Genomic DNA, 17,607 nt, shown 5'->3' with positions numbered 1-17,607 from the left:
GCAGATAATTCACATTATTTGCTTTGAGCTGGTTTATATAAATCTACACTGCCATATAATCCAGTTCAAAACAGATAATCTGGATTTTATATGGCAGTGTAGAAAGGGCCATAAAAGTCACAATTTGATCCTATATTATCTGCTTTGCACTGGATTATATAGCAGTCAACTCATATAATCCAGTTCAAAGCAGATTTTATCCAATTTGATAATCTGGATTATATGGCAGTGTAGAAGGAGCCTTGGATAGAGAATTACCTTATTAGAGGCTAATGGAGGTTTAATTCTCTTTTTCATGCACAGACAAATATGCACAGGTCTTCCTGTAAAGTGGTTCTTTTGCTGGAAAAAGTTTGAATTTTACCAGCATGTTTTGTCCAAATTTTTTAAAGTGCATTGCCTGGAAAGAGCTTTTGTGTCTCTTTTGTTTATTGTGTGGTGTGGCATCTGCAATCTGAGATGATATCTAGTCTACATTTTAATTTATTCCTTCCTCCTAAATAACTGTTATTTTATGAGAGATCCCATCAAGTTGCAATTCCCTGGTTCTCTTGGGGGAAAACATCTCAATTAAACTGCTTTTTTATCGTGTCAGAATCGAATTGAGAACATACTGCACGTTGCTTATAGTGTGAGACATTTCCTACCAATTGTCTCACACGTGTGAGACAATGGGAGATTCCTTTGTCATGTTTTGTCTCACATGTGCATTGAAGTATTACTATGTGTTACCATCCTGCTGGGAGGTTTTTCTTATGTCCCCGCATGAGAAGCTGGGGCTGACCTTCAACCTTCAGGTCAACAGTTCAGCCGGCACAAAGGTTTAACCCATTGCACCACCATGGCTGCATCCATTAGTGTGTAATACAGAGATAGTAATACTTCAATGCACATGTTTCCTATACCTAAGGTATACCTAACCATTCCATTTTGGCTGTGTCTTCCTTAAATGTTTCACTCTTAACAGAAGGACTGAAAATGGGAGATTCCTTTGTCATGTTACTCCCCATATAAAGGCTAAAGGGTGGGACTCCATTGGTGACAATAGAGCACCATGCCATTTTTAATCCTTACATTATGAATGTAGGAAGGGAAATGACTTAGGGGGAGAGGCTAAAATATCCTCAAAATGTTGTTTTCAATCTGAGTCAGGCCCCTGTAAATGTGCCATGGAGTAAAGATGTCCTGAACTTGAGCAACTCTTGTGCCCAAATGTATGTGTAGAGGTCATTTAATAGAGAGGGGCGCTCTTGAGGAAGTAACTTTGGCAAACACCAGTAAATGTAAACCTATAAAACAAATGGGTGGAGATAATTCGTTGATACAGTACACCTAAAGTGCAAAGGATTCCAGGAAGGGTGTTACTATAGCCGAGATGGCAGTTCTACTTTATGGAGGAATTGGCACTTACACTTGGTGTAAATGTAATAATGTTGCTCCCCAGAGCTTAGAAAATGTACTTATTCAAACCACAGCTCACCAAATCTACCAGTCAATACAATCAGTTGCTTTCCTGAATCATATTCCCTGAATAGTACTGCTGCTGCTGCTCAGTCGCATAGTCGTTTTCATCTGTCGGGGGTGCTTTGAATGCGATTTCCTGCTTCTTGGCAGGAGGTTGGACTAGATGGCCCATGAGGTCTCTTCCAACTCTACTATTCTATGATTCTATGATTCTATGACTCTTCGTGACCTCATGGACCAGTCCACGCCAGAGCTCCCTGGCAGCCATCACCGCCCCAGTTCCTTCAAGGTCAAGCCAGTCACGTCAAGGATACCGTCTATCCATCTTGCCCTTGGTCGGCCTCTCTTCCTTTTTCCTTCCATTTTCCCCAGCATCATGATCTTTTCCAAGCTTTCCTGTCTTCTCATGATGTGGCCAAAATATTCAGCTTTGCCTCTACTATCCTTCCCTCCAATGAGCAGCTGGGCATTATTTCCTGGAGGATGGACTGGTTGGATCCTCTTGCGGTCCAAGGCACTCTCAGGATTTTCCTCCAGCACCAGAGTTCAAAAGCATCTATCTTCCTTCGCTCAGCCTTCCTTATGGTCCAGCTCTCGCATCCATAGGTTACTATGGGGAATACCATTGCTTTGACTATGCAGACCTTCGTTGCCAGTGTGATGTCTCTGCTCTTCACTATTTTGTCAAGGTTGGCCATTGCTCTCCTCCCAAGAAGGAAACGTCTTCTGATTTCCTGGCTGCAGTCTGCATCTGCAGCGATCTTTGCATCTAGAAATATAAAGTCTGTCACTGCCTTCACGTTTTCTGAATAGTACAGGAAATAATTTTTCCAAGTTGTGGTGCTCCCTGCAGCTTTGATGAGGGAAGGTTTGCATCTCATACCTTTAGGAACAGAGAGCACATTTTTATTGATTGCATTGATTAATTCAATAAATATCCTGCTTTGCTTCCATATAGAACCCAAAGTGACTTGCACATACAATAAAATAATGTAGCTAAAACAGTCTGAAGCACAATAGGACAACACTGAATTCTCCGCATTGGCATCTGTGTCCAAGTGTGTTGTTGGTGACACATGTTTTTAAGCCACTTCTGTCCTATGTGCAGTCACTTAGGCTGGATCTACACTGCCTTATATCCCAAGATCTGATCCCAGATTATCTCCTTTGAACTGGAGTATATGAGTGTACACTGCCAGATAATCTGGGATCAGATCTTGGGATATAAGGCAGTGTAGATCCAGCCTAAAACACCTAGAAGACTAGAGTTTGGGAAACACCTTTTTCACTCTATAGCCAAATGGGGACATGTTTTCTTATTACAGAAGGCACCATATTTAATCACAGGGAGTACAAACTCATTGATGTCATGAACTCAAATAAATATGTTAAATTTTGTGGTTTCTGAAGACTCTCCAGTTTTTCCCATGGTAACATTGATCCTCCTGCCTAGAGAATATAATTTATATTTAAGTCACATGAAATTTCTCCAAAGACTTGTATCAAATATTTTCTCCATAACTTGAACTAGAGGCATCATTTGGACCCCTTCTACACTGTCCTATATCCTAGGATCTTGACCTAGATTATCTGCCCTAAACTGGATTATATGAGTCTCGACTGCCAGATAATTTGGGATCAAATCCTGGGATATAGGGGTAGTGTGGAAGGGGCCAAAATCTCCTTGCTTTCTGCCCATCCCCATTGGCACAATGACATTTAGTCTCTCACAGCAATAAAAGAAATGCATGGTTTTACTGCCTAGCAATAAAACTGCCGCTGTTTTTTTCTAACAGAGCTACCTGGATCAGTCGCAAACAAAGGTAGGGCTGTTGTCACTGGCAATGCCAGGCACAGGGTTGGCATAATTGGAGAGCCACACCCTGCTCAGGTGCCCAGGTCTCCTTGGCTTTGCTTCCTTTTCTTTCTGCTGATATTAAAACTAACAAAAGAGGTCTCAACACTTGTTTTTTTCCCCAGTTTAGATCTAGAGAGACTGAGCTGAACAGAAGACAGCAAGACAATTTCAATTGATAACAGGGGCAAGGAGGTTGTCGTATTCAAAATGGAAGGGTCACTGAGTGCATCTTTTTGCTCACCTGAAAACACTGGGATGGGTTTATAGTGTGGCACATGGACCACACACAGCACTTGAAATCCTGAAGCTCTGCCAAACAAAGACCCCAACCTTCCATTTTCAGCCAGGTTTTGTCCCCACAGCATGCAACATATGAAAACACATAAAAGGTATGTATCCTCATTCTTACAAGCATCTCAGAAACCAAGACCACCCTTAGTCTCTCGCAAAATGCTGACAGGAAATGTTGTGATGTCACTTTCTGAGGTGAAGTAACAAAAGAGCATAAGGGAATGTTGGAATTGAGCCCTACAAACCACATAGGTGCTCACCCTTGTTTGAAGCAAAACCTTTGGCAAATTGGGATTTTAATGCTTTCCTCAAAATACATTCAAGAGCCAGCATGGCCTAGTGGTTTTCATGGTGGACTATGACTCTGGAGAACAGGGTTTGGATCCATGCTCAGACAAGACAAGTTAATGGGTGATTCTGAGCAAGTCTCACACTCTCAGCTCCATAAAAACCTTGGGACGGGCTCACCCTAGGCTTGCCATACATTAGAAGAAAACCCAAGGCATACAACAGCAAGAAAATGCTCTCACCACTTGCCTTCTCACTTTCTCTGCTTGTTAAGGCATCACATTTTGACAGACCAAATCCACAGAGATCAAGTTTAATTTTAATACATCTTCTCAAATGAAGAATGACCCACTTATTGGAAAGGAGGAAAGAAGTTGTGTGAACTGAGATTCTGTCACCCTGGTCCCTGCTGCCAAAAGAAGGGAATGTGTTTCACTGTCAACCACATTTCAATGCTCAGCATGATACATAAAATTCCCAAATTCTCAGAGTTGCGCCCTTGAAAAATCCACATTCACATGCGATATTTAGAATATATTTTATTTGATGAGCTTCTCTCAGTCCAATTACCCTGTTACAGAAAAGTGCAGCATTGACCCTGTGAGATTAAATCGATTGAAGCAACATCCATATTTGATAGATTTGTTCTCAATGAGAAAGAGTCCAACAGTTTGAGAAACTGGAGAAAGGAGTAGATAGTAGAAAATTGGGACATTCTCCTTTTAAAATAGGTGTGTGTGTGTATCAGTCCTCATGACAAATATTTTCTCTGCAATTCTCATGATCAAACAAATGGTGGAGTTTTTCATCCAGCACTCAGGAGCAAGCCAGTTTTTGCCTAAGTTAAGAGAGGACATTTCCTAAGAGGAATCCAGCAAACACTGGAATTAGGACCATTGGAGAAGAGATTGCTGCCAAGGTTCCTCTGTCGGTGCATGTTGCATTCTTGGACAACTTATAGATCATATTTTTAAAGGGCATGAGGTCATCCTTCACCAGTGTGCAGGCACTTTCCGTTGCACAGCCTTTGAAGGTGAAGTTGCTCTTTCCATCTGTGTAAAGAAAAAAACCAGACTCAAGAATGGGGAAAAAAAATCAAAGCTCTATTTCAAGACTACATCCCACCATGTTCTGTTTTGTGAAAAAAATTATGCAGAGGTTGAAGCCATTCTGTACATGTGTGTTTAGGAATTATGGTTGGTTTGTGCATGTGTGTTTATTGCTTGCATGATGACTTATATGCTGATCAAGCCACTAACGGCCTGAAATGAAAAATAGATGCTGAGATTCTGGATCAAGAGGGGAAAGAGAGATGATAGCTATTTTTAAATATTTGTAGGGATGTCTGTAAGAGGTAGAGCAAGCTTCTTTTCTGCTTCTGCAAATAATAGAAAATGAATCCCTAGATACAAATTACAAGAAAGATATTCCATCTCAGACAGTTTTAATGACAAATTTTAAACTTCCATTCTATGTCTAATTTTTGTTTTGTGTATTTTAATATGTATTTTATGGAAATATTTTAAATATAAAACACACAACGGGTTAAACTGCTGAGCTGCTGAATTTGCTAACTGAAAGGGTGGTGGTTCGAATTCGAGAAGCTGGGTGAGCTCCTATTGTTAGCCCCAGCTTCTGCCAACCTAGCAATTCAAAAACATGCAAATGTGAGTAGATCAATAGGTACCACTCCAACGGGAAGGTAATGGCGCTCCATGCAGTCATTGGCCACATGACCTTGGAGGTGTCTACGGACAACGGCAACTAGAAATGGAGATAAGCATCAACCCCCAGATTCGGACACGACTAGACTTAATGTCAAGGGAAATCCTTAACCTTTACCTATGTGCATTCTACCTTTACCGATTGTGCATTTAAGTGATTATGTGTTTTAGCAATGTTGCAACCCACCTCAAGCCATGAGTACAGGTGGGTAAGAAATAAAATTATTATTATTATCATCATCATCATCATCATCATCTCAACTATGAATGCTGTTTAACCATGGAATGGGCTGGCTCAAAGGATTGTGATTCACAGCTTGGATGGGCACCTTACAGGTGTGCTTTAGTTGTATATTACTGCATGCTAAAGGGTGGACTAGATGGTCCTTATGATCACTTTCATCTCTAAGATTCAATGATTCTATGATCACAGGCCATAATATGCCTGCATTTGACACAAGAAAGTCCTAGTGTCTTTCCCCCCATTTGTTGCCAAAATAATATGCCTGAAGTGAATACCTATTGCTGTCCCTTCAAGAGAAATGCACTTCTGTTCAGCTCCTCGGCAGGCAAGGTGTGCATTGGCTTTGCACTCGCTTTGGTTGTTCTTCTCACAAATTGGGCAATGTGCTCCATTTTCAAAAGTACTAACGGGAGGCACTGTAAAAAACACAAATAGATATTTGATGAGTGGAGAACAGCAGAATACTATTCACAATATACAGTTACAGCACTATGATGGTACTTTAGCTTCCATGATGCACACTACAGAATCCTGGAATCTGAAGTTTACAGAGCATTTTTAGAACTCTTACAAAAAGTGCTCCTGTGCCTCACCAAATGACAAACCCTAGGATTCCACGGCAGTTGAAGTGAGAATAGGGCCAGGTAGTGGCAACAAACATTCATCCTTTATTTCAATGGTGTCAAACTCATTTTCACTGGGGGTCTTATCAACCTTATGGTTGCCTTCAAAGGGAGAATCCGTGGATACAGAGGGTTAACTGTCATTTAACACTCTTTAGTTTTTTTTACCCTGTTTGGGTCCCCAGATCTTTCTGAACAACTCGCATCACTCTTGATTATCTGCCATGCAGATTGGGGATAATAGGAATTGCAACCCAACAGCACTTGTGGCTCTGAGATTGGGAAAAGGTTAAAGGACATTTTAAATTGAGACATCATATTCACAAGCCTATTGATTGGAGCACATTATGCCGACAAGTCATATACAAACCCTATCATCCTGACTAAACAATTAAAATTGCAGCCTTCCAGATGTGACTGTACCACAACTCCTATCAGCTCTATTCATGATAACGATGAGGAATTCAGGTGTTGTAGTCCAGCATCTGGAGAACCACACAAAATGACATGGTGGGCCAGAATCTGCCCTTGGGCCTTAAGTTTGACACATATGCTTTATCTCATAGGTCCTGATGCTGCCTAACCTCCCTAACTAATAGTCTAAGTCTAGGATGCACCCCTTGGGTAAAACATTTTCGTTAATGGCCCATCATATTTCACTCTGGCTGAGACACTTAGAATAAATTTCTCTACTAATAGACCTGTGACGTGTCTTCCTTCTTCCCCCAGTTCCTGCAAACATACTCAACCACCACATGTCCATTTACTTGATTCCACCATCCCTCCCACTAGTGATCTCTGGTGCCAAGAAGATCCTGCTTCTGATTGTCACACAAGAGATCACTGGTTGAAAGCAATGATGTGCTCCAATCAGTAATCGGCATAATGTGCTCCAATCAATAGGGTGATGCTTGGCAAAGCAGGATTGGGGATGTCAGGGCAAGAGATGCTACTTAATAAGTATACTTAACTACAGGCAGTCCCTGAGTTCCAAACACCTGACTTACATATGACTCATAGTTTAAAATGGGGGTGAGACAACTGGAAGTGAGAGAAATAGAATGATTGTCACGGGGAAAAAGTTTTCCCCACTGAAGTTTTATCACCAGTTCTTGTTTCCACAAGTCAACTTTTTCAAAATCCAATTATCACAGGGACAGAAAGTGAGGTGAAATTTTCTGAACAGGGGTGCAGATAGCAAAATAAACACCACAGGGGTATTAACCCTTCTCTATGCTATCCAAAGTAAATGTATATATATTTGGCAGGAGTTACATTTTTTAAAAATGTACCTATTCCAACTTAAGAACAAACCTACAGAAACTATCTTGTTCATAACTTGGGGACTGCCTGTACTTAATTGCTTAATGTTCTTAACTAAGCAGGTGGTCTAGAATCTCAGCCAACGTTTCTACACTACTGCTCCCTCCTTCCATTGTTCTCAGGAAGGAAGTCTATTCCTGGAATCTTTTCCTATACTCACAATTGAGGTTCAGATCTTGATTGCATTTCTCAGTTGTGCAACAGGCTGAGCTGCTCCGGATTTGTCTGTTATCAGATGCAGTCAAAGTGAAGGCAACTGGTGTACACGACTCACTGCAGCCTCTGTATGTTCCACTGAAGTTTCCCACTGGAGAAAAGAGAACATGATCTCATCAGAACACACTGGAGGCAGACAATGGGAGAGGAGCTGCCTTATGTGTTCTGCAGGGAGATCCTCCCTTAACCTTTATCTGTCAGCAATTGTTACACTTGATTCCAGCAGAAAGCGAATGGAGAGCAAGGTTTTGCTGGCCCTTCCACACAGCCGTATAACCCAGAATATCAAGGCAGATAAACCACAATGTCTGTTTTGAACTGGATTATCTGAGTCCACACTGCCATATGTTCCAATTCAATGTGGATTTTATACAGCAGTGTGGAAAGGGCCTTAATTGCTTCAATCTGGGCATGAGATCACTGGAACTTTTAAAATCACTATGTATTTCCCATTCCTTTCCCCCTCAATTCCGTTTCCTATCATGTTGATTTAATCTTTTTATATATAAACCTGCAGGTATTTATTAAGTTTTATGTCATAAATCATTGGGCAGTTCCATACAGACAATTAACCCAAGAGTAATTGGGTTTTAAAAACACGATTGCACCTGGGTTAAAGTCCACATACATCCCGCCCAGAAAGTGTGTGCTTTTCGGGGGGGGGGGGGTGTCCAGATGCCATTACAGGATGCAGACAACCCCCCCCCCCCCCCCGGAAAAGCATAAAAAAAATAATTTATCCACCAGCATTTCCTTGTTGCCGAAACTCTCATGGCGCATAGAAATTATGCACCAAGAGAGCTCTGGCAGCAGGTAAATGCTGACCAGGCAAATTATTTTCTTTTTAAATGCTTTTCTGGGGGGTTGGAAGGGGTGGGAGCTGACTTGGGTTTCTTTGGCTCCAGGGGGCGAAGAAACCTAAGACAGCTGTGTAGATGGACATTGGAAGTCGCATGATATGATCCCTGATCCCCATCTACACAGCGCCTGCAGCTGGCAAATTAATTCAGCACAAAGTAAGGTTTTCCTTCTATGTGCCAAATGCACTTGCTTTTATTTACATCATTTGGACGCCCCACATGAAAATGCGGGAGCTCCCGCTTTTAAGGGGCTATCTGGGTACACCCATGGACAAGTCCAAAGACACATTGAGATGCCAAATTGAGCCTCATTTAGGTGACTTTGGGTTCATGGAAGTAAACCTGGTTAACACATGTGCATGTCTCCTTTTAGACTGAGCATTGGAGGTTATTTTTCTGTCTTGTGTGATCCCCTTCCACAGCCACCAAAACACACAGTATTTCTTCCCCTCATGAGCTTAGACCAGTTGAATTTTCCACCTCTGAATTGCCTCTTCCTTCTTTTCCTTCAGTACAAAACAATCACAGCATTTACCCTGAAGGTGGAGATCTAACAGGGAGAGGGGAAAGACATAGAACTGTGCATAAACTAAACATTGCATTGTGCTCATTTGATGAAGAATCTCAGTCCTGGAATCTATATCTATGGAACTTCACCATACTCACGTAATGTGTTGAACTGCGTGATAGTGACACAGGTCTTTCCTGTACAAGTCGTGCTGCATTTGGTCTCTCCCAGATCACACAAAGCACATGTACTTTCATTTGCTCCTGGAGATAGAAAAAATGGGAGGAAGTGAAGGAAATATTGACTTTTGAAGTTCCAAGAAACTGATGAGACACTACTACAAAGTTTTGGAGAGATTGGAAACTGCTTTGAGTCCCCCCCCCCCCCAGGGGACTCAAATACATTACATTAAATAAATAAATAATAAATAAATAAATAAATAAATAGGGGCCTTTGCTATAAAGAGAACTGTGGATTATTCTGAATGATATGCTGATGTATTTTTCTCCATAGAGCCACATACTGCTCCTCATAATACTACATTGTCTTAAATGCCTTAAATATAAGCCCTGTTTCAGGGTATATTTGACCTGCTGATTCCAAAAATGGCACCAGATTTCCCCTACTGACTCTAGTTTTTGAGATACAGAACATATGCCATCTAACAGTCGCCATTTGCTCACCCATAAAAACTATAATAACCCTATCTAGAAAATTAGAGTTGATGTAGTCTATCCAATGCAATTTTCTGAATCGGCACCAAGAAAACATGTTTTGTTGGTCTAGGCCAGGGGTCCCCAAACTTTTTAAGCCGGGGGCCGGTCCACAATCTTTCAGACTGTTGAGGGGCCGAATTATCATTTGAGGGGAAAAATACAAATTCCTATGCATACTGCACATGTCTTATTTGTAGTGCAACAACAATAACAATGAAAGAACAATACAATATTTAAAAATGAAAACAATTTTAACCAACATAAACCTATTAGGATTTCAGTGGAAAGTGTGGGCCTGCTACTGGCCAATGAGATAGTCAAGTTAATTAGGATGGTTGTTGTTGTTGTTGTTGTTGTTGTTGTTGTTGTTGTGTGCCTTCAAGTCATGTCAGACTTTGGCTGAGCCTAAGTCTAAAATTATTTATTTATTTACTGCATTTATTTACTACATTTATATCCCACCCTTCTCACCCCAAAAGGGGCTCAGAGCAGCTGTATGTACATACAATATATTATATTATTAGCATAACACAATATTAGCATTATATATTACTGTATTGAACTATACCACTATACTATTATATACAGTAGAGTCTCACTTATCCAAGCCTCGCTTATCCAAGCCTCTGGATAATCCAAGCCATTTTTGCAGTCAATGTTTTTAATATATCGTAATATTTTGGTGCTAAATTCATAAATACAGTAATTACAACGTAACATTACTGCGTATTGAACTACTTTTTCTGTCAAATTTGTTGTATAACATATGTTTTGGTGCTTAATTTGTAAAATCATAACCTAATTTGATGTTTAATAGGCTTTTCCTTAATCCCTCCTTATTATCCAAGATATTCGCTTATCCAAGCTTCTGCCGGCCTGTTTAGCTTGGATAAGTGGACTCTACTGTAATATGTAATATATAACATACAATTAATATTATTATATGGTATTACTATTAGTATTATATTGTATAACATAAGATTATTATCAATATTATATGTATATACAATACATTATATTATTAAAACTGATATAAAAATATATTATAAAACTGAGGGCGGGGGCAAGGTAAATGACCTTGGAGGGCCGCATCCGGCCCCCGGGCCTTAGTTTGGGGACCCCTGGTCTAGGCTATCATTTTGTTGTTCCTTGCTCCCCCCCCCCCCCAAATCCCATTCCAAAATATTAAAAATGGCTTTTCAAAGATTTAATGACCAACTGGGAGGGTGTTAAAGGCTGGGATTTTTAGAGGAAGGCATTGCACAAAGAGGTGTCATTTATTTGCCTTTTGACTAGGAAGGCTATCAACTCATTCTCTGTTGCCTTCTGCCCTTCCAAAACAAAAACAAAAAAACCAACAAACCTTGTCCTTTAAATAAGACTGAACAGCACTCACCATGAATGATGGAGATGGAAACACAAATTGAGAAGAAGATCAGGATTGTCTTCATGATGCCTTAGATAATGACTGGTCAGGCCTGGATAAGGGAAATGTTTGTGGATCTTGTGCTGTGAAGGGAAGTTTCAGCTAATCAGATCCATCTAGCTTGCAAAGATAAGTCTAAAAAGCTTACTTTTTATCTTACAACTCCCAGAATATCCCAGCTTGTTAAAATAAGCTAAACTTGAATAGACCAACACTGGGAGTAGGCAGAAGCCCAGCTGGCATATGAGATGTCCAGTTGGTAAACTGGCCAATATGCCCAGCCCATAGCCCTTTGTCAAACTGGGTCTCCCAAAACCTTTTGGTTGACCAAGGATACACTCTTTTATAACCATGGCTAAAAAATTTGCCTCAGTTGGAGTAGATCCTTTCAAACAGTTGGAAAAACACAATAATTCCTATTCATTGAGTGGGTCTACTAATGGCATGATTTAGGCTTATATTTGGCAATGCAATGCAATGAAATTTGCACATATATTAATCAATACAATTAGCCTGTTGAAAAATAATTTGAATCCAGCGGCGTATTAAAATGTGTGTGTGTGTGGGGGGGGGGGGGGGGAGCTAGAACTAATGTGAAACACTGCTTTTGGGAGGTGACAATCTATTTCATCATTGGGAAAATTCTGGGATTTCTAGTTCCAAAGTATCTTTTTCAAGCTCAATAGAGAAATAGAAAAAGCTGCCATCATCAAAATATTTTATATTTAGGACCAATTTCTTTTACTTTATCTGCTATTGCCTTTGGAAAAGTCATGTAATTCTTTTGAATATTCTACTGCTAACAGTAGAATATTCTACCGGGCCCGGGCTGTGGCGCAGGCTGGTGAGCAGCCAGCCAGCTGCAATAAATGACTCTGACCAAGAGGTCATGAGTTCGAGGCCAGCTCGGAGCCTATGTTTGTCTTAAAGGCATTGAATGTTTGCCTTATATGTGTAATGTGATCCGCCCTGAGTCCCCTTCGGGGTGAGAAGGGCGGAATATAAATACTGTAAATAAAATAAATAAATAAACACGTTTTCCTTAATCCATGGTGTCCTTTGTGATTTTGGGACCTTCTACACATGCTATAAAACGCAGAAATAACCAGGTTAAAAAGTTTAGTCAAAGTGCAGGAGGGATTGTGTTGAGAGGTAAAAAGCTTGTGTTAAAAAGATGTGCTAATAACCCTATTCCAGCTGGAAAAAGTGCACCTTTGCATGACTGTATATCCTTGCAGTCATGCAAAACACATGCTTTCTTTCACTCCCCCTGTGTAGTCTGCTCCAGAGCATGTGCACTTTTAAAATGCCCAAATAGGTGATCGGGCTGTCAAACAGACACACAGGTAGTTCTAGGGAAGCACAAATGGAAAGCAATAAGAAATCTCTGAAACTATTTTTAATAATCTTAGGGGTTGAATTAACAATAGGGGAGGAGAGAGATCTGACAGAAGTTTTTTTTAGATATCCTCTATTATGCACTAGACCTCATATGCGCACATGCAAATTTTCCTGTATTTATACTATGATATTTGCATATGTGCATATGAGGTCCAGCACATTACAGAGTGAATTTTTAAAAGGATTTTTTTCTCCATTTGCCCTTCAACTTGATCTGCCTCAAAAAACGACTGTGGGGACAGCGAGAATCATAGAATCATAGAATCATAGAATAGTAGAGTTGGAAGAGACCTCACGGGCCATCCAGTCCAACCCCCTGCTAAGAAGCAGGAAATCGCATTCAAAGCACCCCCGACAGATGGCCATCCAGTCTCTGCTTAAAAGCCTCCAAAGAAGGAGCCTCCACCACGGCCCGGGGAAGAGAGTTCCACTGCCGAACAGGCCTCACAGTGAGGAAGTTCTTCCTGATGTTCAGGTGGAATCTCCTTTCCTGTAGTTTGAAGCCATTGTTCCGTGTCCTAGTCTGCAGGGCAGCAGAAAACAAGCTTGCTCCCTCCTCCCTATGATTTCCCTTCACGTATTTGTACATGGCTATCATGTCTCCTCTCAGCCTTCTCTTCTGCAGGCTAAACATGCCCAGCTCTTTAAGTCGCTCCTCATAGGGCTTGTTCTCCAGACCCTTAATCATTTTAGTTGCCCTCCTCTGGACGCTTTCCAGCTTGTCAACATCTCCCTTCAACTACGGTGCCCAAAAGGGACCATATCTCAGGACTGACAGGTCTGTGTGTAGACCTGCTGTCAGGTCTTGGGATTTTTAAACCCTCTTTTAAAATGCAGATTTTGGCACTGTCTGGAAGTGCCCAGAGGCCTTCCAAACAAATGCTACAAAATGTAGAAGGGAGGAAAGGATAATAGTAATCATGGTCAATAATCTACATGTCCCACTGAGAAATGGTAGAAGTATATATCATCTGAAAATCACTACCTTTGTATTTTGTGTACTATTTTAGCATTTCAAACAAAGTTATTGCAGAAGTTTACATCCTCCCCACCCCCCAAAAAAACTTCCTCCATTTTGTCACACTGCTCAAAAAAATTATGGAATAGCTATTGTTTCACCCGATTAGCCATTTGGCTAAATGAGCAACAGGATGTATTCAATCCACAATGGTAAGATGATTTGAATAGGATAGAACAGCCTGCTCTGTTCCTCTGTTCCACCTGTCTGAAATGTCGAAATGCTTTTCTACAAAGGACAAGGTGAGGGGAAATTTTCCCATTGCAAGGGGAGTCAAAAAAATTCCAAGGAGAATAATGAGATCTCTTTAAGCAGCTTCATAAAACCTCAGGTCTCCATATGAAAGAAAAAAATATCAGTTCAAACTCTTTTCCAAGCTCTGCTTTGTGACGTTCCACAGCAAAAAATGTCCAGCCAATATTTGCCCTTCTTTGGCATTTAGCCTCAATAGGCTTTTGTGGAAGCTATCATCATTGTAAGGTGTTGCAAAGGTGGCATAGAGTAGAAATAGAAAAGATTGTCCATTAATTTAACCCAGGTGGCACATGTATATGTATTAATTTCTGTATTTAAATATTTGTATATTTTATTTATCTCTTGCCTTTTCCATGGCATGAGATCCAAGGAGACTCAGAAATAAGACCCTCATATAAAGGCTGCCGGAATCGCCACACATCATGGCAACTCTGGAGGTGCACATCGGGGGCTGTGGGGACTCCGTCGCCCCTTGCCCCACATCACCAGACACACCCAGCTGAGCATCCCATGGGGGAAAGTGCCAACCATCCATCTTCCCACCATTGTTACTAATGGTTGTTACATGTTGGCATCATGGCAACATGCTGCACTTCACAGAGCCTCACCAAAAGTAGTTGTGCTACATTGTGTAAGTGGAGCCGGTGGGCTCCGTGCTTAAAGGGATGGTAAAGTGGAGCATGCCGTTGATTCTTCCCCCGTCTGATGAGGTCATTAGATAAGATAAAGGGAAAAAAACCTGACAAAGGCAAAACCTGGACTCCTCTGTCATATCACCTTATCAAATTGATGAGGTCCCACGGAGCAATTTGCCAGCCTCCATGGCAAATTGGCAGGGCAGTGGGAAAATCCCGGCACCCATGTCCTGCCTCACCGGTGGCAACACTTCCCCATCACACATGGGGAAGCTTCCCCCTATATTGGCCCGGTTGTTTTAAGAGTTACACTTTAAAATGTACCTATTCCGACTTACAGGCAAATTAAATTTAACAACAGACCTGCAGAACCTATCTTGTTCATAACTTGGATACTGCCTGTACTTATCTACATTGCCAAAGTACAAAGAATCCCTGTTAGTGAATTGTGAAAACACACACTGGGCTACCAGTAAAAGAGTCCTGATACACATTGGCACTCCCTAGCCTGTCTCAATATGCACAATTACACCAATACACAACAGGTCTGATGTGCAACAGTCCCAATGCATGTCTATTCCATTGTGCATTGGTCTAGTTTTGTATAGGACCCAAAGCACATCAGTCACTTTGCTGGTTCCCCTGTGTAGTAACCTCACACAAGCCACGAGAACAGTGTTTCTCAAACTGTGCTCCTCCCGGCGTTTTGGACTTCATCTCCCAGAAATCTCAGCCAGCTTACCAGCTGTTAGGAATTGTAAGAACTGACATCTAAAACATCTGGAGGAGCACAGTTTGAGAAACAGTATCCCTAGATGAATATCAATCCACTTGTGAATGTTTCCAAGTCTCAAGTGGCTTCCAACCAAAATTAAAACCCATTGAAAGAACAAACAAGCATATTAAAACATAAAAACATTTTGGAAAAACATTAAATTATTTTTAATCTGATAATAACAAAGTGAAATACAATTAAACAAGTTACCTGTGTGTGTGTGTGTGTGTGTGTCTGTAGGGGAGTCATGTTTTTATTTTCAATTTATATATTCATAAAATCAGGGAAACAAGTATACACACACACACACACACACATATTTACATGAACTTCTTAACATCTATACAATATTCATGTTTGGTTACACACTCTCTCTTCCACCCACCTCTCCCAATTTATTTTTAGAACTAGTAGTCAAGGTAAAAAAACAGTTCACACACCCTTTTAAAAAATCAGTTTAAAGATGAGGTCTCGACTGTGGAAAAATCCACATTTTGCTATAAGAAAATTTGGCAGAAAGCCTGCAATTTTATGTGTTCTACCTAGAAAAAAATGGGTCTCCTCTGGAAACGCAGGAGAAGATAGACTCCAAAGCCGACAGGAAAGCTTGTTCCTTACCATCTGCCCAGATCCGTTTATCATCTTACCTTTGAAACAAAATGGTGGTAGGTGCAGTCTTCCAAAACACCCCTCACCTGCCTTTTTATAGACGATGATGGATTTGCATTAGAAAATTATAGATTAGTTAATCATTTGTGGCAGCTTACTTCCTGAATGACAAAGCTGATACAAAGAGGTATATTGCTCTCCTATTGTTAACGCCTTTGGGGAAATGCTTTCTGACAAGGCAGCAAATGATACAATACCACAAGATTATTGTCTTCTGATGGAAAAGTGGGACTTCTTTGGATCCAGTTTTACAAAATAGCAGGTTCTTTAATGGCTTAGCTGTAGGCCCAGAGTAGTGGTTAACTTATGGGTAAGTTATATTTATATGTCCCTTCCTTTCCAAAGAACCTTGAGTGAATGGATCTTCTTTTGTTACTGCAGTATTTGCTCAATATATCTTTGGGGTAGCTCAGACTAAGAAAGAAAGCAGTGCCATAGCTTTGTGACTGTGGCACCAAGGGCTGGAAGTACAAATGTGCCCATAGTTTTTAGTCATCTTGTGTTTGAAGGTAGACTGATGTAGTGCAGTTAGTCCAAAGAGCTCTCCATGGTTGGAGGTAGAATCCAATGGTAGTTAATCCCCTCAAGCACAAGGTTACTGGTAATTTCCCGCCTCTATGGTGATAAGAGTTTCCAAAGATTTCTTCAAGACTGTGAACCACATTATATTCCCAGAGTGTTAAAAATGCATGGCAAGAAGAACTGTGGTGTGCCTTCCAACATGAGCCACTCCGTTGGGTGCTTCTATCGCTCAGTCATGTTGAGATAGCCCTATATTGTGTTGATCCAACCACGTAGCCTGAGCAATTATGTAAATTCTGACCTTTTAAACATAATCTTTTGTATATTTTTAAAAAATACATGTAGATATTCCCCCTATTTCGGAGGCTGAAGATTTTTGGGGTTGGCAGAGATTGTTGTACCAGGGACCACGTTTATTCCATCTCTGTGCTACAGAAAGGTGGATTAGGAGATGTTTCTGTAGCTCTTCTTCCATGTTGCTCCCTAGATATCATCCCTGACATTCTATCCTCCTCCAAGTTGAGGAACTACTCATATAGAAAACCTTTTTTTTAATGATCTCTGGAAATCTCCTCTAGTTCCTGATTAAAAAGAGAACTTGACTAAGTCGCAGACACTTCGAACACCTCATGACATGCAAACCTTTGGGAACAGTAAATGTCAATGTGGTTTATAACTGAAGTATTTATAGTGTTTCTGACATTGAGGACTATGAGCAAGCTAAGGAAACTTTTACCTGTACAACCTGACCCTCAAGTTCCTAAGCACACAATTGAAAAGATTATGTTTGG

General features: G+C 40.7%; 1 protein-coding gene across 1 annotated transcript; it reads right to left on the bottom strand.

Moving 5' to 3' along the window:
* Positions 1 to 4,420: 4,420 nt before the first annotated feature.
* LOC100561206 (phospholipase A2 inhibitor and Ly6/PLAUR domain-containing protein) lies at positions 4,421 to 11,707 on the bottom strand. The gene is made up of 5 exons (XM_003230101.3): positions 11,512 to 11,707; positions 9,558 to 9,662; positions 7,976 to 8,122; positions 6,145 to 6,285; positions 4,421 to 4,953 (listed from the first exon to the last, which is right to left on the bottom strand). The coding sequence occupies exons 1-5, from the start codon at positions 11,564 to 11,566 to the stop codon at positions 4,745 to 4,747; spliced, it is 657 nt and encodes a 218-aa protein (XP_003230149.2). The 5' UTR covers positions 11,567 to 11,707; the 3' UTR covers positions 4,421 to 4,744.
* Positions 11,708 to 17,607: the final 5,900 nt, after the last annotated feature.

Source organism: Anolis carolinensis, unplaced genomic scaffold (assembly GCF_035594765.1).
Source record: "Anolis carolinensis isolate JA03-04 unplaced genomic scaffold, rAnoCar3.1.pri scaffold_10, whole genome shotgun sequence".
Taxonomy (NCBI): Eukaryota; Metazoa; Chordata; class Lepidosauria; order Squamata; family Dactyloidae; genus Anolis; species Anolis carolinensis.
Note: the sequence above shows the minus strand (reverse complement) of the source record. Positions and strands in the feature narration are given on the sequence as shown.